General features: G+C 39.9%; 2 protein-coding genes across 2 annotated transcripts in view; one reads left to right on the top strand and one right to left on the bottom strand.

The window, feature by feature from the left end:
- Positions 1-11,020: 11,020 nt before the first annotated feature.
- Positions 11,021-25,918, top strand: part of poc1a (POC1 centriolar protein A) — a 33,955-nt gene continuing 19,057 nt past the window's right edge. The window contains exons 1-9 of the mRNA XM_076110654.1: positions 11,021-11,211; positions 14,666-14,750; positions 14,897-15,068; positions 15,313-15,492; positions 15,738-15,845; positions 16,345-16,460; positions 18,032-18,165; positions 21,341-21,409; positions 21,886-22,014. Of these exons, the coding sequence (XP_075966769.1) occupies positions 11,197-11,211; positions 14,666-14,750; positions 14,897-15,068; positions 15,313-15,492; positions 15,738-15,845; positions 16,345-16,460; positions 18,032-18,165; positions 21,341-21,409; positions 21,886-22,014 (1,008 nt within the window). The 5' untranslated portion in view covers positions 11,021-11,196. The remainder of the gene's footprint in view (positions 11,212-14,665; positions 14,751-14,896; positions 15,069-15,312; positions 15,493-15,737; positions 15,846-16,344; positions 16,461-18,031; positions 18,166-21,340; positions 21,410-21,885; positions 22,015-25,918) is intronic.
- b9d2 (B9 domain containing 2) lies at positions 12,590-13,399 on the bottom strand. Its single transcript, XM_076111097.1, has one exon. The coding sequence runs from the start codon at positions 13,275-13,277 to the stop codon at positions 12,750-12,752; it is 528 nt and encodes a 175-aa protein (XP_075967212.1). The 5' UTR covers positions 13,278-13,399; the 3' UTR covers positions 12,590-12,749.

The following is a 25,918-nucleotide window of genomic DNA, read 5'->3' as shown; positions in this document are numbered from 1 at the left end:
TTAATGATGAGCAGATTGTGTTCATTGGATAAAGTGGGTGAACTGACACCTGTTAGTAACAAGCTATAATAGAATAAGACAAGTATGAACGTTACATTACAGTGGAAGAAATTCATAGTTATTTTATTTATTAAAAGGCAGCGGTAAACAAGTCTTCAGCCTTGATTTTTAAAGTCACAGCGCACCTGTGAGTTTCTTCCAGATATGTGGTGCATAAACACTGAACGCTGCTCCTCCGTGTTTTTATTCCGGGGAAAGAAAGCAGAACTGTCCCAGATAAACTGAATGGACTCTGGATGATTTATAATAGCAGCAGATCAGAAATGTATTCTGGCTCTAAACCATTCAGTGCTTGTAATATAGTGAAAATCAAATCTTTGACAGACGGGAAGCCAGTGTAAAGACCTCAGAACTGAAGATTTGTGACCCACTTTCTTTGGTCTTAGTGAGGACTCGAGCTGCAGAGTTCTGAATGAGCTGCAGCTCTCTGGTCGATGTTTTTTTCAGGAGACATGTAAAGACACTGTTACAGAAGTCAAGGCTACAGAAGATAACTACATGGACACATTTTTTCCAAATCCTGAGACATAACAATTTGTAAAAGATCATACGAGGTCATGCAATTTGAAACTTTTTCAAAAAGCCTGAATATCCCGGCGCATGAGGAGGATTTCAGATGTTATATAATGTCCTCCAGGTGTTAGGTGAGTCCTGCATGGTGTGTGTGTGTGTGTGTGTGTGTGTGTGTGTGTGTGTGTGTGTGTGTGTGTGTGTGTGTGTGTGTGTGTGTGTGTCTGAGGGGGACCTATCCCGCTGTCCCTGTAAATTCAGACGGGGATGACATAAATGTTGCTGTGAAACTCGAGGTGACCCAGATTCACAAAATTCAACAAGTCACAATGGTTCAAAACCATAACTGCATATATCCTGAAGATCCACATAAGCCCCAGAGCCCGTCATGGATGGCTCATGTTCTTATGGTCTTTTGAAATGATTTGGATCAGTCTTTTATCGCTCCTCTCTTAATCAACTGTACTCTAACTGAAACCTGACGGGTTGAGTGTGAGCACTGAGGAAGGCTGAAACGCTTTCAGGTTACTTCTGCTGCTGAACATCATAAAAAGTGGACACACTTATTTGTGAGTGCTGACAACTTCATTTGTAAATTTTGTGATTTTCCGGCACCCATCCAACCCACGGCAGTTCTTTTGTTTGGATAAATGTGAGCCTACATTACTCTAATCACAATCCTGCATTGACAGTTTATTCATTTGACAGTTTCCCCGGTGGTCAGGTGTTGTAAAAGCCACCGTTGTGTCACAAGAGGACGGATTGCTCTGAAATGGAAGTGAGAAATATTTGCAGCTGTTCCACAGAACTGATGTTGCCACTGCTTTTTCTAAATAAAGACACTTCCACTTTTGAGTTGACTCCTCATTATACTTGATACACAAACAAGGTCATCACACGCACACAAACAGGTTGAGGGGGATTCACTACATCACTGCATAAGCACAAGCATGATTGTCTCATGTTGTGAAAATACAAGATGTACATGTTTCAGAATATAGAAAATGAAGATATACATACATATTACAGTTGTATTTAGAGTTTCATTTTGATATCCCAAATGGGTGAGAATTGAAAGACAAAAACAAACAAAAACAACATGTCTCTGTAGCGTCACTATGACCTACCAGATCAGCTTCAGTGCTTTTTTTGTCACAGAGTCTCTAAACTCTTCTAATGGGATGATCTTTACTCTTCAAGATAAGAATATTGAGCTGTCTAACACGCTGTTCTAAAATTGTTGGGTTGAGTTGAAATGATTGTGAATGGTATAAGCCAATATTTCATTTTCATCTACATGAAACCATTCAGTGACCCCTCATCACCTGTAATGGAAGCACTTGCATTCATTCAGTTTCTCCACCCATTTTTTCAGCTTTTAATTAATTTGTCTTTCGTGTGTGGACATGAACCGTTTTATGTCCACACACACAGACAGCACAGAGGCTGATCATCAGGTCTTCACAGCCAAATTGCACAAAGAGTTGCACAAGATTTAATATCTTCAGCTTCAGGCATCTAACCAAAAATCCATTAAAAAAAAAACATTGACGAGGGAACCCCAACCATTTCTAGGTTTTAGGACTCATTCCTGCAGCTCTCTATCTACAGGTCTTTAGTTTTAGTCAGCTTTTGTCAATCACCAGTTTGAGAGCTATAGCTACACACAAACTTGGATTTACAAATAGTTTGTGCTGCACAAACCTGGAAACATAATGTATAACAGTTTTTCCTCTTATTCCTCTATCGATATAATGGAGCCTATAGCAAAACACCCGGAGCCGCAAACAGTCTGCAGATGTGTTCTTATAACACTCACTCACACACAACACATATGCACACAACACAATGTTTTGTTCTCATGACATCTCTGTCTGTAACGTTGTCATCGCGTCTCTCTATATGGTCTCTATGGCTGATTAAAACAGCATTACATTTCAAACACTATTAAACATTCCTCTGTGATTTCAGGGAGCGCCCCTTGTTGCAGCTGGGTTTTGAAAACAATACATCCCTTATTAGGATCGCAGCGTCATCCTTCAACATTCATTTAGTTTGAAATGAGACATGATCATTTCAGAACAGATAGAGGTTTTGCTTTATTGCGGTCAGGGTCCTCTGCTCTCCAGAGTTCAAAGATTTGGAAAGCTACATGCTGGTCAGAGAGGCAGAAAGTCCCTCCCTTTTTTATCCAAAAGTGATGCACAAGCTGAGACTTGGTATCTTTCTGCTTCCCGTGATTCATAGAAAGACTTCTGAGACGTTGTCAAAATGTCTGTGGCTGCTGTTTTAATACAACAGTTAGAGGGTTTGTATAAATAGTTATTTTTTGGTTGTCGTTGACTCAGAGCTTTTTATCTTGCAGCTGCCATCAGGGTCCAGAAAACTGCATGTCCTTGGGGCCTCCAGGAATGTGACCATGTGACTGTTTCACTGTTTTGCCTCGTCTAAAAGGTGAAGAGCGCATGAGTCTGCATGAATTGCGTGAAATCATATGCGTAGAAAAGCGCCTTAAGGCTGTGCCAGGCCTGTGCTGGGACAAACATAATTAATTACTGTGAAGGGTGTGAAGCATTCATTGTATTGTATTTTGCATTCAAATCTGTGGAGGCCCAGTCTGTCACATTGTATTTATTTACAGTACAAAAGTCTATCTACACTTCAAAAGACTTAGTGTTGCTCACTGATTCATTGCACATGAGTTCATGGTGGTGAGATGCACCGTTTAAGAGTTATCATGAGTAATATTCTGTCCCTTTGCATCGATAACTCACCATACAATATACAATGCAAACGTCATTTATAATTAGAGACTCTCAGTATTATATACAGATCAACTGAATGCGCTAATTATGATTATCAGTGGGTTTACCAAATCACCAATAAGATGGATCACAAATGAGAAGGAAGTAAACTCAGTAACTTTAGCAAACGTTAACAAAGGCTACTTTGAGTCACATTGCATCACTAGATGACTCCTGCCTCTGTTGACCACCAACGATAAGCGGTTATTGCACTGCATGACACAATTCCGACAGTTGTGGTGAAAAAGATCACAAGAGACACGTCTGTTCTCTTTCTGCAGCAGAAAAAAAAAAGAATCCCCAGGGAACCATAATCAAGATTTCCTGTATCCGTTGAAGTAATCTCAAAAACAAATGTAATGACTTTCTAAACAAATCCCTCTGGAGTTTGATTTAGGTCGAGTAAGATAAATACTGCAGTTTTTGTCGTGTGTGTTTCTAGATAACTGATTTATTGTGCAGTGGGCAGTTTCACAGCTCAAAGAGTAACATGATTTGAAAACCTCGGACAAAATATATGCAGATATAAATATTGGGGTTTTGTTTTTGACCGGGCTTTTCGTGGTTATGTGGTTCATTGCTTTATAACAAAGTTTTAAAAGTAAGTAAAGTTTGTTGGGTACTACATCCACAGGAAACTATATTCACAAGCTTTGATTGTTTACTGTGAGTCTTTTTATGACTGTAGAAGTTTCCTCTTTGGCTTTCTGGAGCATGAAATCTGACAGGAATGAAACTCTGGGGGCTCCAAAACAATCCCCACCCTGACCGGATGGTTGAAAGAATGAGGGACAAATATATGTCTCTGCACACGCTCTCACTCCCCAGTTTGTTAAAATAAGTACTCTGTTTTGAGAGCAATCCGCAGTATGAAGTAGGACAAATACAACACTGTTGTCTTTGGGGTCATTCATTTGAAAGAAAACAGATTTGATGTCTTATTTAACAAAGCCACAAATTTCCTAGGAAGTATGAGTATAATTATACTAATTTCTCTTTAAGAACAGCTTAATAATCACTATGCATTTGGTGTTAGAAACTTAAATCTCTGTATATGTTAATTTTTATGCTTGCATGTCAACCAATTAACATTTTTGTCATGTTCAGCTGACCTGCTTCACACTAACTAAAGAATCCTATAATTAGGAGGACTTCTTGGAAACTCACGGACCCATTGGATCTGAATATTGAAAGCAGTGCACGAGGAGTTTGAAGTTTTGGATCACATTGGCCTTGCTGCATGCTCATGGACGTGTCTGGCCGATGTCCAGGCTCACCAAGCTGGACATTCCTCTCCCTTTGTGGCCTCTCCCCGACCCTGGTTTGGAACACCTACAAGGTTACAGATCAGTGCAAAACACTATCAACACTGAAAGGGGAAGCAACTTTCTATTTCTTGTATTTGAACTGAGTTCTCTACTTTTCAAAAGAAACCCTACATTTCTATAGTATAATAGTGATCCTCATAAGTCAAGGAAATACAGGTTAAAGAGTCCTTGTTATTTTTTTCTCATGGTAACAGTGATAACAAAGACGTATTCCAGTCAAGATTATCCGTATCTTCCATATTTGTTTGTACGTGTGCTGCCTGTTGCAACCTTCACTCTAGTAAAACTAGACTTTGCCCACGACGGCCTGAAGCAACACCAGGAACAAGGATGTGTAAAGGTAACAAACATACCATCAGGAAATGTCACTCTGTCTGACACAGCAGCTGTCGTATCAGATCACCAGTCGCTTTACAGTATTTAGACCTTGACGAACTTCCCTGTTCATTTTCTTTCTCATTTAAATTGACGAAAAAAAAAGTGTTCCAACCCTAAAATCTATAAAAAGTCAATGGAATTTGGAGTCCCAGGAAAAAGACGTTAAACTTTTCACTACCCGCCTACGCTCGTACTTCACAACACAAAGTGGGTCATTCTTAAAGTCGAGGCATTTCAATCGCTCAATTCAGAACAGCAGCAAACTAACAGCAGCTGCCTATTTCACCTGGAGGTCTTTCTGTGTTTCTGTAAAGATTCATGTTTTCATCAGTTACACATTAGTAATAAAGTAAGGACATAATGTGTTGTGTGTCTGATTGGACGTTTTCAGTGAGAGAGAGAGAACGAGCATGGTCGTATTTACAGTATAAGTGCGTGAGACCAGAACCTGATGAAAGGATAACATCCACAGTCTTGGATGAGGTCAGTTCCTTTTCCTCCTTACAGGCCAAGCAACTCGCCATTCTTATTTTTTTTTCTTCTTTATTTGTAGTAAGTAAGTCGAGTGATAGAGAACTTTCAATAAACAAATCTGTCACGCACCATAGCACTATGATAGGATAACTTGATGAACTATACTCTCTGTGTTAACAATGTGGCTGAGAAGGCTGCACAAATTGCAGTCATGACTTTGTTCTTATAGTTGGCAGCGTGCTTCTCCACGCTGCCAACTTGTTGCAGGTAGAAGGGTGTCATTAATCAAAAGACACAGAACCTTTACCCTGGCAAATCAATGGCATTGCAACAGTTGGATGCTTGTTGTTGTTCTTTGCCATTGTTCACTTTATTTTCCAATAGAGATTTACATTTTCTGAGTGTTAATTACTGAATTTGCTATTAGTTATCTTTAGTTATTAGTTATCTTTGCTGTTTTGTTTCACAGCGTACGGTCACAAAAACAAGAATGTCAGCTGGAAACTCTGGGAATTCTCCATTCCTTCACGAAGTAGAAGTCATCACAACTATACGTTCTTCCTCCCTGCAGCAGGAAGAGCAAAGTGCAACCTACGAACTCTGATCAGCTCCAGTTCTGGGAATGTGGGAGCCTTAACTCGTATTTTGCAAATTGATTATAATTTATTGGATTTTATTATTCACTAAATTAAGAATCCAAATTTGCCATTGACTTCTTTTATACCCATACTAAAAAAGATAATATGTATAAAAAGAATAAATACATGTACCATCAAAGCCTACAACTAGCTTTACATTGACATGCAGACATTTCTAATCACAAAGAAATCAAAGTTGAGTTATATTGTTTACATTATTGTACTTTATGCTGACGAAGGACCCGTCCAACTGGGATTTTATTTTAAATTCAGGGTGATGGTGAATCTGTGCAGCTTAAATGTTTTAGAGAAATATAAATCCTATTTTATGGTAATTTGTCATAGTTTTGTTGTTGTTTTTAGGACTTGACTGAAATTGTTCAATTTCCAAATTCTTCTTATTTATTCATGCAAAAAAAAGGTTTGTGTATACAAACCCAAGGGATATGTGCAATATTCAGTTGTGTAACGTTAATCAGCGTTGTTGACTCTTGATTATTGGATACTATCCTGTTTAAATAGCACGACATACCGTATGTGAATCTCCAATGGCTTCAGATCCTTTTTTATCCAAAATCCAGTGCAACAACGTGCATGCAGAAATGACTTATCAAAATAAATACACGGGGGAATTGAACGCTTCAGACTCACTTTCTCATACTTGCCATGATAACTGATGTTTATAAAATAACAATATCACCTAACAGTAGAAGTCAAGGCAGGTGAAAACAGAAATGCACAGGACAAAAAGAAGCGGGATGATTTCCACTGCTCTCTTATGACACTGTTGGCTGTAACCAACCGTATTGTGTTTGAGAATGTTCCTCAGTAGATGTCAGATCCAGCTTACACCTAAGTGAATAACTCCTTCATATACACCCTTCAAACAAACAAAAAGCTCTTTCTTAAGTTTAACCAACACTTTGCCACCAAACTTTGTTTTTGACTCTGCAACCACAGTTAGAGAAAAGATAGTCAAAGGTATTTTTGTTTCTTATTAGACAGAGATATATAGAGTAATCTATATATTTACAAAACGTTCCTTCTCTTTTGTGTATGACAACCACTCAGGCAAACCATCATATAACTGATAGCATCGCAATGATAGAAGATCTGTGTATATGTAGTCATAAACTGTTCAGTGGTTCTACGAGTTTAACACATTTCCTCATTCATGAGCGAAATAGTTTTCTCTAAAAATAGACCAGCACTAGTTCGGCATAGTTGTGATGTCAGCCTTGCATGACACTGGAATTGTTCTTACTCAAATTATATAAGAGCCAAAAGAATTTAAACATGCTTTAAATAATAAATTATTTATGAGGCCATATCTGATCAAGTTTAGGGTTTTTTGTTTGATTAACAGCATCTGCTGAAGGCTTTACATATATCCCCATGCAAATATCAAGCTTCTTTGAGCATTTTACTAACTTTGTATATAACTATGTCTTTTATGAATAATAATCATTCTCACTCTCACTTACAGAAAATGGATCTGTTTATTTATTATTTAAAATCTATTCAGGAAGAGTATAAACCAAGAAACTCTTTGGTCTTTGGTTTCATACTTCATCCCGAACATGTTGTTGTCAGTAGACATTCACATGACGCACATGGTTCACACTAATTATTTCAAAGTGAGATAAGTTGTTGTTGTGAAGTCACTTACTATTACCGGACACAATGCCTCAGCCTCGTAGGGATTTAAACAGTAGCACAAAATACCAGCAACAGAGAAGAACTTTTTTTACATTCAAATAATACATTTGTTTAATTAAGTCATATTTTAATTTTGTTTTATCATATGTAGTGAGAGGGTCAATTTAAACTGACTCTTACATTTTAAAACGATACCAGCACATCGTCTCTGTATCACAGATCATTTTGAAACTTGGTTCCCCTCACAGGTCAGACAAACCCTACGATCACCTATACAGATGATTACCTGAAATCTATATATATTTCATATTTTTGCTAATTTAATATATCATTACCCTGTTGTTAAAATGGCATGACATTTGCTGAAGAGCGCATTATGACTTGTCTATTTTAAGACACGGGGCTTGAGTCAGTACTTGAGTGCAAAGACTTGAGACCTCATTGTGACTTGGTACCACCTCTGCTCTTTACCCAACAATACAGAGTATTCTTTATGCTTTTTGACAAACATATACAACGACAGAAGCTCACATGGCTCCTGGTGAAAGTTGACAGCAAGAGAGATAAGATTAGAGCTCTTTGCAGGTTTAAACAGCCGTCATACATTACTCAAAGACTCCTACTGATAAAAGAAATAACATCAAAAACATCCTCTTACTGGAAGGGAAACGGTGTGTCTGTGGACCAAGCCCAGATTTATTTTCAGGTAAGTATATCCTCCTTCCCTTAAACACACAATGCACAATGGCCCGGAGCACAGACACTTTGGACTTTTTAAGATAATCAGGGAGATTTGAATGTTTTGTTGCTGCTTAAGTGTGTAAAGCTCTGAATAAGAGATTCCCCCTTGTGTGCGTGTGTGGTGTGTTATTTAATTACAACCCTGCAGTCATTTCACAGCTATGTAGCTGTGGTTAAAAGTATTCCCGTTCATCAGTCTGTTTTACTTCCTCTTTCCTTCTCCTGATCATCTACTGGAAACGATCATCAGACATAAGAAGTATTAGCATTAAAGTGATGATGTTATTGATGGGTTGCACTGTCTTGATTTACACTGCAGTGCATAGAAAGGGTGCAGCGTGTTTAGAATTACTGTAACTTGACAAGAGAATAAACCCATGGGTGTGCCTCATGCAGGTTGTATAATTAACTGTCATCAAAATAGAAGTGAGGCCGGCAGAAGGTGAAATGTGTTTCCTTATGTATTTCTTCTGGAAATCCATTTGAATTAATCAAAAGTGTGCCCTGCTTTTTATTAGATTACAGTATGTTGGCAAAATTCTTGACGCTCCTATTGGGTTGAACAAGAATTTCCATCTTCAGTGTGCAACAAACAGGCTTGACTTTGACTCACACGCAATATGGTTTGTAAAAGGAAGTAAATATCTTTAAAAAAGGAGAGAAATGAAGCTTACCAAAAGCCTCATCTGAAAAGGTTCAGTAGGTTTTGAAAATACGTTTTGATAACAGCATCTGCTAAAAGCTGTCCGTGTATCCCCAAGCAAGTATCGAACTTCTTTGAATCTTTCATTAACTTTGTAGATAACTGGCTCTTGTGCTAGCAGGCGAAAAGCAGCCAGTTTTTGTGAATACATCCTAAAACAGAAACATGACTACATGGTGTGTAAACGATACGAAAACAAGATAATTACAAACAGTCATATGAGGTAACGAAAGGAATTTATACAAACTATTTGTGGTATGAATTGTTGGCTATGTGACATGGCAACCATCCACTTGAAACAACCCGCAAGGGATTTGATTAATGAAAGGCCTTGTTCTGACATTGAATAGGTCAACAGAGTGCACTATATAATGATGGAATTATCCTGGAAATAACACACTAGAATACTTACATCAGTTTTTGTCTGACTATGCAGTTTTGCTTACTGTTTCAACCTGCATACAGTGTGCTGATTTCATTCTAAATTATGACATATTTAGAGGTCTCTAATTGCCGGGCCATATCTAATAAAACAAACAAGATTACACTTCAGATAAGGTGGCCTGATTTGACCTTTATTTAGCGAGATTAACTATGGTGACAGTATGATATATATACCAACCAAGCAGCCCGAAAGCTCCAGGCTTAAAAGTGTTCCAACTGGTTTGTGCAATTATACATATGGGAATATGCACCACAATATGAACTGACACAATAAGGGCCTTACAGTGGGTCTTGCTTTATTACCACGAGAACTGTTGTCAGAATATATTTTTTTAACAGCAGTTGTGGAGGAAAGATTTTTACTTTTAAAAAATACTCCACTACAAGTAAAAGCACAGAAGAGTTTGCAACAAAATAGTACACATTATGAAGCATGTCTACTTTCAGTGTTATATTATTGTTATTGACTCATTAACACATAAGAAGCATTTTAATGTTGTAGTGCTTCAAATGGAGTTGAAGTGCTTCAAATGTGTTTTTAACAGTCCTTGTACAAATGTAGAAGAAGAAGAAACATTCCTTTATTAGTCCCACAGTGGGGAAATTATTCTCTGCATTTGACCCATCCCTGTATATATAGGGAGCAGTGGGCTGCCAATGATAGGCGCCCGGGGAGCAGTTAGGGGTACAGTGTCTTGCTCAGGGACACTTCGACACAGGACACGGTGCAGCCGAGGATCGAACCAGTGACCTCGGTTGGCGGACAACCCTCTCTACCCAGTAAGCCACGGTCACCCCCTAAAGTATTAGTAGTAGTATTAGTATTTAGTATAAATACCAGCCTGGGTGATCCATCCATCACATATTCTCTTATTGCATGAAAAAAACTTCTGTTTCAATTCGAGACAATGTTCATATATTTTCAAGGAAAAAATGAATTTGCTATATAACTCAATTTTCCACTTCTTTAACACAATCACTAGAGCCTGAATGGTAGATTTCTAACGGTGCTACACTGCTGACACCTAGCGGTAATGGCGCGTCACTACAATTAAAAATGAAAGTTTTCAGTCGAATATCTACATGGATTAATATCATAATAAACTCTTAATCGCTCAGATTCGTCATACTTATGCAATATTATCTCTCTGACTTCGACGTTTTACTTTTACACATAAACGTTATCAACGGTAAATGTACAACTTTCCCTTTAAGGAATCCGACCGGGCGCTCAGCGCCCAATCGCGGCGCGTAAACTGAACTTTGTTGTTGTCAGCAACTACCAGTTACCAGCTAATACAGTTGTAAGCTAACGTTGGACTAACCAAAGAGCTAGTTGCACATTTTAGTTTGTCTCATTCACCGCAAAAGAGAAGTAGACTTCAGTCACATTTCGGTTGTAACGGTCGCTATCCACCGGCCGTTTGTCTCCTAACGTTCTCGTTAGATTAGGAAAGATGACTTCTTCACCGGTAAGTGTACGTTAAGCTAGCTGTATGGCTGAAGTTGGTTTCTCATTTGTAGCTTCACAGTCGCTGTGTATACTAGTACAAGTCGATAGAAGCGATAAAGAGACATTTTTAGATGATATGGGAACTTCTTCTCACACGGGTTGATCATAAACGAGGGTACTGTTACCCCTGTTGTTATGTGGCCTGGGTGAAATGTCTCGTAAACTTATTTCAGACACTGTTTTGAGTTAGAGGAGGCTCTGTGATTAATGTATTTGTGGTCCAAATATGTCAATGAATGAAAGTGAATTATGTCACAGATGTGCAAATGTATTTTTTCAGGATCTTCAGTACGTTACAAGTCTGTTCAGGTCTACAGCACAACTCTAGTAACAACAACAAAACATACTGTGACAAATGATACGTCTGTAGTTTTGTGTTTTAAGTGAATTACTGTGCTGTCTGCCACGCTTTCATTGCAACCTATACCTTCACACTAGTGTAATAAACATAGCATGTAATCATGACATTCAACTAGTCTGTATGTTCAATAATACTACTGAGAGTTTTTATAGGTGTCATATTAAGGTTGTAATTGCAGATTTTATAGTAATTTTGCTTTTGTAGCAGACAAACACCCATAGTTTGGGATGTAGGGAAATGAATGAAAACGTGAATAGAGCAGTGAAGTGGGAGATGGTATATGTTGAAAGGGTGGCTTCATGAAGTTCTTTTGTTCTTCCTTCTCTGTAGAGTGTGTTAGTTAGGTGACTGCACATTGGAGCGTTCCCAATACCTGAATGCACATTAAACTATTCCTGCTAAACTATGAGCACAGATGTTGAGCACATTATTTAGCATGCCCATGTAGATGACATATGTAGACCTTGGTAAATACATTCAGCAGCTTGAGTCAAGTTGTCATAAATATTTTGCCAACTATAGTGCACTTTAGTTCTAATAACACCCTGGATCATGCCTGACTTGTATGTTCATAGCTGGCCACAAGTTAACTCATCTGATGCTCCTATTTTATGCGTTGATTAGTAGCCTATCATGGTAATAATTCACCCACTTTGGATGCCTCATAAGCAATAGGTTTTCTCATCAATCAAGGTCAGTTTTTTTTATTTATCCACAAATATTAAAGAAAGTTAAATATGAGTTATGTAGTGTGATGTGTTGCTGGGGCCCGGGACTTCTTTGTTTTGGACCAGACAATTTGAATATTACATTTTAAATACGTGTTAAGAACGTTCTATGTATCATGTATAATGAAGATAAATATGATCCATAATTGAGAATGAACTGGTTACTCTGCATCCATTTACTACAACCACTGCTAATCTCAGCTAACATTGGGAGAAAGTGGATAATCACATATCAACAAAGAACCAACTTCGTTAAGACGATACTTTATTTATTTACATATCTAGCGTTAGTATAATATAAAAACAACACCAACGCAATTTAGAAAAAGTAAAAAAAACTTAACTACAAACGAATATAAAATATAAAATCCCTCTCAACTCCCCAAAGTCTTGTTTTATGTCACAGAGTTAACTCTCGACGCCATATTTGTCAAAGTGTCTCATGACGATGCCTAGCTCCAGCTCCACCGTCCCCATGGCCTCGGTGTGCAGCCTGTATCTGTCCGCCCCGCTGTAGATGAGGTCCGGGCTGCGGAGCTGCGGTCCTCCGCCGACAAACTTTTGCGCCAACTGCTCCTGCCAGGAGCCGAGCGGCCTCCAGGTCCCGCAGTTTATCCGGTGGTGTCCGGGGCTAGACGGGACGTGGCAGTACCCGTAACCATACAACTCGCAGCGGCCGAAAGAGTCCTGGTGCCACACCTGGAGGTGAAGCTTTGGCCAGCCCTGGAGTCCCTTGGTCGCGTAGTGCAGATCGATGGGGTGACTCCAGTACGCCGTGTCTCCTGTTTGGGGGACATCCACCTGGGTCTGACCCTCCTTCAGCCCGGACAGGAGACGCCATGCTCCTCCCGTGTGGACTCCCCATTTGCAAAATAGACTGTTCTGCGGGAAACCAGTGGCCCCAACAATCTGGCCGATAATGTGGAGCTCCGCCATGATACCAATGTCCCCTTACACATAAACATGCAGCACGATAGCCCTTTCTAGTCGTTCTCCGAGTTTAACCGCTAGCTTAACGGCTAGCAGAGACTAGCGCCACAGCTCTCGTCTCCTTGGTAACTGAGCCTCCTGCAAACAGGGGAGTTTTTCGCCCTAATTGAAGTTTCTCAGGCAGCACTTCCTGTTACAATGTCACCATGTCAGGCGTTCTTGAATGGCATTTAGACACATCAAGTCCAACATTTGCAAAACAAATTGTATAATTTTTGCAACTCGATACCAGATATATAGCTAATTTTACTATAGCTAATTTATTGTGCCGTCACAAATTTGATAACTGCTGCCTGGCAGGACAAGCGGAGGGCCTAATGTAGTGTCTATTACGTTTGCCGTGCTTCCTAGTTTGGCATCGTTTATGAACTAACATATGTGAATTGGAGAGAATAAGACATCGTTACGTGTTAATTCAGCATAATAAACCAGTGAAGACGACTGAATTCAACTTCACCACAAGTCTCAAAACGAGGGTTAATTTGTTGGTGTTGGTGGAGTCTAGAAACAAGTGACGCCGTGAAACAGCGCCACCCCACGGCAGTAGTATGTCTATATTTTGTGGCAGAAAATGCACTATGTGGTTTAAACTATTTTTTAGTTTTTTTTGTTTTGTGACTGTTTTTCATCAATAACTTCAAAATATTGTGGAACCTTTGCAATATATGATAAACCACAGAACTGCACCGGAAATCCTTTCTTCCTGCAGCAATCAAACTCATCGAGCATTACAATTTCCCTCGGGATGAAAACAGTTTTATCTTACATCAAATATGGAAGTAATGGGCTTTCATCACATTGCTATAAAATGAAAAGCACTGGTATTATTAATACCATTTGCAATAACTCGTGCTTTTCAAGTGTCCCAGTATGTCATGGCAGTTTAACAGTGAGCTCCAGCCATCATTCAAGCTCTGCTTTTTCCTTCTGTGACACGCTAAAATACTTTAGTGAAAAAGCCCTGTGTTTGAGTGAACAAACACTTTCATACTTTTGGCGACATAATGTATGGAGCTAAATTCTCAGTAGCATTTTTATTGTTTAATTGTTTTGATTGTCATTATTTTACTGCTTGACTTGCCTACAAGCTGTATTGAAAACAGTGTAAACTCTAAACACATTGCAGAGAATGTAATCGGTTTTGAGCTATGGATGAAAATAACAGGATTGTTTGCTTACGTTTTCAGGCCACTGCCAATCATGTCACACAGCCACACAGATTCAACTTTGATTGTTGCTTATTTAGCCACGACTATCTAATGCTATTGAGAAATACTTTGAAACAAGTTTTTAATATGTGGCTGCTGCAACCTGTCTCTCTGTTCTCCATCTAGTCGGATCCAACTCTAGAAAGACATTTCAAGGGCCACAGGGACAAAGTTACGAGTGTGGACTTGAGCTGCAACATGAAACAGATTGGTAACTGCTACTTCATTTTACTCTTTGTCTGTGGCCAGATCATTAGCTGCACCTGCTTGCTGTTTTCTTTTTGTTTTATTGTCCGCATGGTATGATTTCTACACAATGTGCTCAGTTCACGCTCCTGTGCTCCCTTCCTCTCCCAGCCACAGGCTCGATGGACTCCTCTGTGATGATCTGGAACATGAAACCTCAGATGCGAGCGTATCGCTTTGATGGACACAAAGACGCTGTCACTTCTGTTCAGTTCTCTCCCTCTGGCCACCTGGTGGCCTCTGCCTCCAGAGACAAGACTGTTCGTCTTTGGGTGCCCAGCATGTGAGTTTGGAAGTATTCCACCTTATCGTTTTGATTACATATCTATCCTTTCTCATTATTATTGTTCTGCACTGGAAAGCTTTCACAAAGGACAATGGCGCTGACTCATAAAAGCAGCAAAACTAGACAGTTGTACTGAATCTCCTGCTTTTGCCAACACAGAAGAAGGCACACATTTCAGAGCACCCACTTGTTTTTGGTCATTTGTTTAAAACGTTGTCTCGGTGTTTGTGGGTGTGTACAGGAAGGCTGAGTCAACAGCTTTCAGGGCTCACACGGCCACCGTGCGCAGCGTTAGCTTTTCTGGTGATGGACAGAATCTGGTCACAGCCTCTGACGACAAGACCATCAAAGTGTGGACCGTCCACAGGCAAAAGTTCCTCTTCTCTCTCAACCAGCACATGAACTGGGTCCGCTGTGCCAAGTATGACGCGCACACACACACACACACACACACACACACACACACACACACACACAAAAGCATACAGTTGTTAGATATTACTGGCTGCTGCAGTTATTTCTATTGTTGTATGTACATATAGATAGATTCCATACATTTCATTGTTTCACAACTTTGATGAATACACGTCACTTGTAAAAAGCTGAAGCTGAAGACGTAGATAATGGACAGTTTTTGATCTATAATTTTCAATAAATCTTTTGCAGATTTTCTCCAGATGATCGTTTGATTGTGTCGTCCAGTGATGATAAGACTATAAAGCTGTGGGACAAGAATAGCAGAGAGTGTATTCATTCGTTCTATGAACATGCTGGGTGAGCAATTAAAACCGAAAAAAAAGAAAAAGTTTGTGGATAAGAAATGTTGTGATGTGTGTGCGAAACAATTGCAGTGAGTAAACCAAATGAATCCATTATTTTTGTCAGTGTTTCTCCTGGTATGTTTTTTAAATGTTGAGTGTTTAGACTTTAGAGCATTATTTACTAAGCATATTTTTTATTTTTTTTTGGCTTACATTTACACTGTTGTTTCAGTAACAACAATTGTAAAAGGCTGCAGGTTCAATGTATTCTGTCTAAATCACTGTAAACCAAGGCACTGAACATCCACTCATTCATCACAGACTTGTGTTTGAAGTGTTTTTGAATTGTTTTGAAATATTTTAAGAGCAGCAAACATCTCAGGTGGGTGTTTCCAAGTAATATTTTAGATCAAATGTTTAGAGTTAACCTGCTGGATTAATTCATTTCATGTACTGTTAGAGCTTGGCCAAAGACCTAATTTCATTAAATGTCTTGTTTTCTTTCTCCCAAGTTATGCGAACCATGTGGACTTCCATCCCAGTGGAACATGCATCGCTGCAGCCAGTACTGACAACTCTGTGAAGGTGTGGGACATCAGATCACATAAGATGCTGCAGCACTACCGAGGTAAAGACAGTTAAAGGAAGTATCTAGTTTATAACGATGCCATTTGAACATTATGCTCAATTGCTACAGCAAAACCACAATTTGAATTCAATCGCTATATATTCATATCTTTAATGCAAAGTCATTAATTCATTTAATACGCATTAATGGAAGCATTTACTACATTTTTTTTAAACCTTAAAACACTCAGTTTAGCCACTTTTCATGCCTTATTGATATTATATTAATATAAGCTTTACAACACAGGTGAGGTTTACGTACTTTTATAATATACTGGATCCCTAATACAGTAAAAGCACTTCCAAAAAGACAGCCCAGTGTTTGTGTTTGGGAGAAAAATGTCTTGACCTTATATGGCAAAAAGTCAGAGTATTGTCACCCACTCCCACCCAGCTAAAGTAAAGCCTCACCTTTAAACACTGTGCCGGAAATAACACCAAGATAAAATTAAGCTTTAAAGCTCCCGATTAAAGTGCTAATCAAGAGACTGCATATTCAATAAGCCAAATGTTGATGCCTTTTGTCAGTCTGCCTCTCGGTCTGATTGTTCTAATCAGCTCTCTTAAATGGATTTGAGTTGTGAGATCTAATAATGGATAATCACATCTGTCTGAGGAGACGGGGCATGAAGATAAAAGCTTTTCCTCTCCTCTCATGTCTTCCACTTTCCACAGGGCTTCACTTTACGTAATGTAAATCACCAACTGTGCCAGCCTGAAGTGTGAAATTGTGGTTAAAATGTGGTGTGGTTACTGTTGGATACCCAGGATTAGTTGTGTATTTTCGTCATTAGGTGATTCATTTAGCTGGCTTTGATTTAATTAGGGGTGTTTACCTTGCTCACTATCCTTGTATGAACCTAAGACATACCCAAATAGTACATCCCCCTGCTCCCAGTATAGTTTGATGCAGCCTCTCAGCATACCTTTTGCAGCTAGAGGTATGGGAACATATAACATATGTCATAGCATCTTGCAGCCAGCAGAGGGACCACGTGGCTCGTTGAATGTCTTGCTGTCCTGTCTCCATTCATTTCAGGTCCGGGGCAGTTTTGATTAGCTGCTATGGGCTGCTATACTCGTCGTATTGATACGTACTCATCTAAACCTGATGTTAAGCCATTCTCAAGTTACACAGCAACTGAGGCGCTGTGATGTACAGCAGCAGTGCACTTCAGTGGGGTCCAGGCAACCTTATCAGCAAGCATCTGGCCTGCTGAAGTGCCCTTGAGCAAGACTCTGAACTCTTGAACGCCGCATAGGTGCTGGTATACAACTGGCATTGTCGTCTGTCATCTAATTTTCGAGGGGTATGGGAAAGGAAACTATTAACTTTGACTAACAGCGATTTTGGTAATATTTAATATTCATAACATAGATCGTTCTCAAAAGTTACATTTCTTTAAATTGCGTCAAAGTCATTGTTATTGTCATCATCATTTAAATCATAATGTTGAATAATTCCATGCTATTTAAGAGGCAGTTGAACATCGCACACAAGCACACGCAGTTAGTTCAGAGTAACAGAATGTCTATTCTGGTCCTGTCATGAAGTTTGTGTGTGTGTTCCAGCCCACAGTGGTGTGGTGAACAGCTTGTCTTTCCACCCGGCTGGTAATTTCCTCATAACTGCGTCCAGCGATTCCACGATGAAGATACTGGACCTTGTAGAGGGCAAGCTACTGTATACACTGCACGGACACCAGGTAGACACACACACACACACACGCACACACACAGTTCAGATATCATACTCCGATATCAAACTGTGCAGTTAAAACCCAGTCATGATCATGATAGTTTGTGTCTGTAGTCTGCTCTGCTGCTCCTCAGTGTGTGTGTGTTTGGTGTGGACAGGTATGTGTGTGTGTTTGTCCTCTCCTTTGTGCATGTTGGATTCTGTAAAGTGTGTGAGAGTGTGCATATGAGGCCTTTTTGTTTTGTATATGGTGTATTTTAGTACTTGCCAGGCGAGCGGGCAGCCCACTCATGATGACTCATCTCAGGGTTGTTGGAAGGAAACAGAACTGTGTTCCTGCCTCCGTTCCTCAGGATCCTCTCCTCCTCTTCTTCTTCTCTTTCTCCTCCTCTCTTGTTTCCATCCCATGCTGTTTCTCTAACTTACACACTCCTCTCTGTGTGTTCTGGCGATGTTATAGTATAGCCGCCATCATTGTGATCCTAATTTTCCTCCCTTGTCCTCCTCTATTAGCTCCCACCGCTCATGTACTCGCATGTTGGCTGGCCCGGACTAGCCGGCCGGACGGCTCACTGACTGTATCTGAACAGCTGATGGACTGGCCTGCTGGCTAGTTATGGAAATCAGTAGCTTGCCAATACCACATGTGGTCCGTCTGTTTATCTATCCCTCTGTACAGGTTGCCTGTCTCTCATTCCTGTCTCTTTTTTTCTCTGTTTCACCCATGCTTCTCTTCAACCCCTTGCCAAGACTCTTCTCTTTGTCAAGATGAAAAAAGCGCTTCACACCTCGAAATTTGTCATCTCCTTCGCTTTGTCTCCATTTCTGTTGTTGTTCTTCGCCAATCCTTTGGTGCTGGGAGCTCTCAGGGTGTTAATGGTCCCTCCAGTCCCAAAGCTTGAAAATGGGAGAGACCCCCATCTGTTCGGTGTTGGTGTGTAGGTTGTGTTTATGTGTCTGCTTGTCTGTGTATGTGCGTGAACTGTATGTGAAAACACTCTGAGGCTCTGAGGGAGTGTTTTTTTTTCTTCTGTTGGATCCGTCAAACGTGTTGTTTACCTTGCCTCAGGGGTTACCTGCTTACCTGGCTGGGTAGAATCAGCCTAATTTAGGTTAATTTCTCTCTCTGCTCCGCTGTCTGACAACTGACAGTATGATCCAAAACGTTTTCATGTAAAAAGTCCTCAACTACACTTTAGCTTTGAAAGACCCTGCAAAAGAGATTACATGCTTCAGTTTTGACATATTTATATGTACTCCTGCTTGAAGCTGGTTATAGGGTGGGACATTTCAGGTGAAAGTAAGTATGGCAAAGAGAATCTATGATAAGATTTTATTGGTTAGAGTCTTAAAATTGACCATATCTATTGCCTCTCAACAGCTCTTAACATGGCTAGAAGCTAACGGTGCAAACAACAACAACAACAACAACAACAGTGCTGACAGAGCTAACAGTGTTTACCTGACAGTGTGATTGGCTATTACCGCCGCAAGAAAGCAGTGCAGAGCCGCTGTCGTGAGCTAGCCACTGGGGCATGATCACATGCACTAACATGCACTACTCGCTACACACATAGAGGGAGAGTGACTTCATTCTCTGCTAACGTAGACATTACTCCAGTATATCGTTACACAGCAAATAGATGTTTGCTGCAATATTAATGCCCTGAATATTTAATATAGAACCTTTAATATGCTACTGAGTGTAATATGTGTGTATAGGGGCAGAAAAGGGCAGAATTTGCTCTCTCTCTCTCTCTCTCTGTCTCTCTGTCTCTCTGTCTGTGTGTCTGGACATGGCATGTGCCAGCCTGGCAGCAGGCATTAGTCAGAGAGCACAGACAGAACATGCTGTCTGTCAGACTGTCGCGTTGCCATAGAGACAACTGTCTGCTTCTCTCAGGTGCTTCTGTGAAACCATTCCTCACCCAAACCAGCCCGTCTGGGTGCCAGGCACAGGACACACAGCTCCCATTTTCTTCCCAGCAGCCTCCCTGTCGGTGTCTTTCCCCTTCTTTTGTTTGTTCTCTCCTTCATCCTCTCTTTGAACACAGTCAGAGGGCTCAGGCTGCCATCATTCACCCCATTTTGAATTGTGAGGTAGAGAAAAGAAAGAAGGAAAGAAAGAAAGAAAAAGCCTGAGCGTGATTTCTGACTTTTTCAAGCTGGATTCAGTCTGCGCTCCAGGTTCATACAAGCTCACACACACACACACACACACACACACACACACACACACACACACACACACACACACACACGTCATGTCAAAGTCCTGACATCAGCAGGTGATCCTTTTTTGGCTCCAACCATGTGTGACCTCACCTCACCTGGGTCTCTGCTTCCTGTTATAATTGCTCTGCCACATCTCCACCCCCCCCCCCCCCCCCCCCCCATCCTCCTCCACAAACTCACACACATGCAAGAGCTTCAGCTCTGACTGAGCATAAAGACAAAGGAGAACGGTTTCCTAAACAGAAATGCTTAATCCTTTCCAGCTCTCTTCTCGTCACTCTGTGTGTAATATTTAGAAGTGTGTGTTTTTGTGTTTTCTTCGTTTTTGTAGTGTTTTCTTGCCCCCGTATTTAACATGAACACCTACACTTTCACTGCAGCTATATTGCTTGGCAGAAAAGAAACATTTTTAATTATTCATATATTCCAAAGGTACTATATGTAGGGTTTGAAAATGAATGAATGGGCTGAATGAAACACACAGACTACACAATTTTCACAGGGATTTCTTCATTCTTTTTTTTACGGCTGCAACTAACAAATATTTATATTATTGATTAATTGTACTATTTGTATTATTGATCTATTAATTGTTTTGAGTCCAAAACCGACAGACGTTCCGTTTGTGATCACATACAACAAAGAATAATTAAGCAGTCATCACATTAGCAGCTGATTAATTGATTCTGTTCGATTGACTAATGGCTTTAGCTCGCTTCATGAGATGTGCACTAGATTACTACAGCATAGATCTGCCCGTGCTTTATGTATATTTCAATTTTTTGGAGCAAAAAGTTACGTAGCAACAATACCATTGCTTTTCTTTTCAACTTGAATAAACAGTTTGCAGCTAATAGTTTCAGGATGCTTCTCTTTGTGATAAACATAAGGCTATGATGATATGATCATACCGTATGGTCACCTCCATGTCTTTGCCTCCGCTCCAGGGTCCAGTGACCGGTGTTGCCTTCTCCGGGACAGGAGAGTACTTTGCCTCTGGAGGTTCTGATGAACAGGTGAGGACGTGGTCTGCTAACTGATCCTATAACATTGAATCGATATTTTCCATTGACTGGCTATATTATCTGCCTCCTCATACCACTGACAGTGATATTGATGAGTATAATGACAGTTTAATTTAATGTTTTATTTTATTTAACCTTTATTTACCCAAGATGGGCCCCTTGGGATTTAATATCTCTTCTCTCAGGGGATCCTGGCCAAGACAGCAGCATCACAATTTCACACATAAAAGAAACAAGTAACAGACTTAAATCAAACAACACATTACATTAACAAGTTAGCCGTGTCATTCAGTACCAGGACAAATACAATCCGTTTAAATAGTCCTTAATCCATTTGCATGCTTAGAAAATGATCTAGTTTACAGTTTATGAAACAACACTCATGAAAGAGCTTTTTTTTTTTGTTCATTCTTTGTATATTAGATTATTGGTAATTTGACTTTGGTGTATTATTGTGGAATGAACAGGTAATGGTGTGGAAGAGTAACTTTGACTGTGCCGGAGGCAGTGACGGTGTCAGGCTGCAACATAGAACGACTTCCAGCTCCACGGCTCAGCCCTCCTTCGACTCACATCCATCTGCTCTCCGCAGCGAGGTGAGTTCAGACAGCTGGAGACAACCACAGCAAGCCGACAGCAAATCTACTTGGATATCCCATTTTTATCCCGCATTTTATGCACTTATTTTTTTATCCAAGACACAAAACACACAGCATATATCCTTTCCTTGCCCTCACACACTTAACCCTGACATGCACGAATGTCCTTAGTTAATACATCTGTACCTAGTGTCCTCATCAGGAAGTCTCTACGTCATGTGCTTTTGATTGTTAACTAAGGTCAAAATGAGTTTTTTTCTGACTTCAACTTTTGTCGGGCAGCATTGTTTAAGTAGATTTTTACTCATCTATTTATTTTGGCATTTTCTGTTTTATTGGATACTTTGACAGTGAGGATACAGAGAGGATGTTATTGCAGTCATTTGGTATGCATCTTGCCGACTGGACTTGTGTGAATAGACATGCTTTACATGTCAACATTCATCCTGTTGGAGAGGCTGCCATACAAGGTGCTTCTTGCTCATCAGGTTCTAGTCTAATCATTCACACACACACTGAAGGCACAGTCTTTGGGAGCGACTTGGGGTTCAATATCTTGCTCAAGGACACTTCAACATGCGGACTGGGGGAGCTGGGGATCAAACAGCCCATCTTCCGATTAGTGGACGACCCGCTTCAACTCCTCAGTCTTCATATTCTCTCTTCATATTCTCTCTTCATATTTCAGTTGATTTTGCTGTTTTAAAATGTTTAAGGTTGATTATAGCACCATGTGATCATCTGGAACTTAATGATTTCAAGCCAATGGACAACATAGAAATGATTTCGACATTCGTAGAGGTTTACCGGGCGTGCTACTAAAATATACATTTTTTTCCTGAGGGTTGCTCAAGCTCATGAAGACTTCAGAAATATGTAAAAGCAGGGTCATTTTATAGTTTCACCAACAGGGTACACGCACTACACAAACCCATTTAAACAAGTGTGCATACACATTTGCATGCATGTGTGGCGTTTAGCAAAAAAAAAAAGTTAACATAAAGAAATTCATGCAAATGCACAGGTGCCCCTCGGTTTCTCATGCTGCCAGTGCGGCTGGCTCATTTCCTCCCTGCACATCCTTCCTTTGAAGTCTGCAGTGTGGCCCAAAGCTACTTTCATATCTCTAATGCAGGAAACACCTACCTATTCCTGCATCTACACTTTGACATGGAGGAAGTTCTTTTTCCATCTTTCTGACCACATGAAATTATGAAATATTAGTCTCTGCTCAGTTTATGTCCTCAAAAAATACAGAGATATTTTACTGTGCAATAGGTACGTTTTGGATCATGGTGAATGAAAACAGTAGCAATGAAGTATGAATATTTTCAAACACTGTGATTACTGCAGTTATTTTGTCTTATGAATTAGAGTGTTGAAATGAGGCTTGCAGTGATGTATGCCGTAGTAGAGTAGAGTCTTTTTCGGGCTATCAGCTTTTTCCTGTTATTATATCGGCCGCTATCGCCTCGATGTCGACCTCCACTATCTGTTACTGTTTTTATTTAATTTGACATCTAAGAGGCTTGGACATTCTGGATATTATGAGTCAATAAATGCCAAAGTCTGTTATACTCTAAAAAAAATATTCAGATGGAAGCCTTCCAGACACTAAAGCTCATTTTGTGGCAGCGTCGCCTCCATTTTCGTGACAGTAATTCCATAGAACATCAGTAGGAGTCTCTACTTGCACTGATTCCACCACACCCTTTTTTGACTGCTTGTGTGAATCTGTCCATTGACAAAGTGTTCGTACATCACAGAAGCTTGAACACGTCATGAAACCTAGTATTCATATTTTAAGTGTGGGTTTACTTCAGGTGTCTCCAGACTAAATGCAAAGCTGCTGTTGTGAGAGTTCAGGCTGATGTTTTATCAGTAAACACACACAATGGGAGAAGCAGGGGTTGGATTTTTGAAAGGGACTAATGTATTGTCATGCATTTTTATTATTATTATTATTATGACATTTTAACCTAGGAGATAAATGATTAGAAACCAACTGAAAATGAGAGTATTGCAGCTATTAGCGACGGTTAAATATTAAAAGACCTTGTTAGATGTCACACACACACACACACACACACACACAGAGGTACACTCACACACAAAGGGGACAGGGTGTCACCGGCTGGCTGGGGAACCAATGGTTTGGATTTCGACCGCTTTGACTGCTACAGTGTTACTTACATCAACAAGGGCACAGCAGAGGTCATCTCTGTCTCATGCTCTCTCTCTCTCTCACACACACACACACACACACCCTCCCTCATATTGATCGCACTGCTAGAAGTTAAGATCCACCAAAGATGTATGACAAGTAAATAACAGATGTGATGCGTCATGATTTGCCTAATAAAAGATGACGCAGTACAAGCTACGCCAATAGTATGAAACGGTATACACTTCCTGTCTCCTAAATGGGCGCGGCCTAATGTATTTATATTTTCTTTTGCTAATATTAAATATTTCTAGCCATATCAAGCATTACAACAATTAGTCAGCTAGGTCGTTTGAGAACGTGAGCTTGACATTTTGACACAGTTTCGCTAACGTTAGACTAGTAATGCTGTGATGTCACCAGACTGACGGTTCAGTGCCAACAGAGAGAAGAGATATCGGTGTGTCGAACAAAGAAAATGCCATTTTAGTCTAAGAATGTTCAAAATGTATGTGGCTTGTGAAAATAGGGTCTAATATTTCCTTTGGAGCGAAAGAATTGGTCCTAATCTGTACAATCGTTCATTTCCCCCATTGGAGTGAATAACCTCAGGACCTGCTGAAGGTCTCTTAAAGGGGCGGGGCAAGAGTGAAACCCAAGTGACATGGGTTCAGGAAAATGTTCCCTCAGAAACTTGGCCAACAAGACATCAGATATTTCTCTACTGAGACCAAGTACATGCAAGCGTTAAAGCAGCATCAGCTATGAGAAGGTGGTTACTTCTAACACCTCCTTCGCATTGACTAATTTCCTTTTAAGCACCTCTTTTGTTCATGCCATCCATGGACCATTTGGGGCTCTTTTTCTTCTTCTCTGTCTGACTGTGCCTTTCTCTCTCGCTGCTGCGATACAGGATTGTAAATTGATTTTAATAGCTTTTCCACTCGACAGCCGTTATTACAGATGTGCCTCAAAGGGTGATTAGAAAATAGGCAGTTGGATCGGGGAGAGAGAAATGATTAATGCAATGCTGAAAACGTATTCTCTTCTTCTGAGAACAACTGTTCTCGTAAAACTGAACCCTTTCTTTGGAAAAAAAAATTTTTTTTTAAATACAGCTGTCTGAAGCTACGACACTTCACTTCACATCTGCTTGATTAAGATCAAAGTGCAAAATGGTTTAACTGGTTTATTTTTGGCTGCTTATCTTGTAGAGAACACATGTTTTGACGAGACACATAAGCGATAAGTATGCTATTATTTCATATTTGCATATTCTGGATTGACTTTGCAAAAATGACAATTGCAATAGCTATAAAAAAAAAAGTCTCATTAATTTCTATGATGATCTTGATGCAGTTTTTCAACATGTGGATGAAGTGCATGCAAAGCGTTTCAATGGCTGAGTAGATTCTAAACACAGAGCTATGAATAGGCTCCACGATGTAGAACAAAATCAATGCACAAACGCTTCTGCAAAAGCTGCAATGCTACTTGCTTGTCACGATTATGTTGGCTACATATTAGATTAGATTAGACTGATGGAGGGGAACATGTCAAAATCTCGTTTTGTTGACTGTTGCATGTTAAACACTAATTTTGCTGTTACCATTACAGCTTCTTGTTCAGTGTCAGCCATCATTTCCACAGGTATCACCCAGCTTTAAATGAAACATAAAGTCATAAAAAATACATGTTTAGAATTATTAGAACGATAATACTACACGCTGCTTCGGC

This window comes from Anarhichas minor, unplaced genomic scaffold (assembly GCF_050575085.1).
Source record: "Anarhichas minor isolate MPS153535 unplaced genomic scaffold, ASM5057508v1 ptg000043l, whole genome shotgun sequence".
In the NCBI taxonomy this organism is placed as follows: Eukaryota; Metazoa; Chordata; class Actinopteri; order Perciformes; family Anarhichadidae; genus Anarhichas; species Anarhichas minor.
The sequence above is the reverse complement of the archived record's forward strand: the minus strand, read 5'-3'. Positions and strand labels throughout refer to the sequence as shown.

Coding starts and splice junctions, on each gene's coding strand:
- b9d2 (XM_076111097.1), bottom strand. CDS start 13,277: ATGGCGGAGCTCCACATTATCGGCCAGATTGTTGGGGCCACTGGTTTC.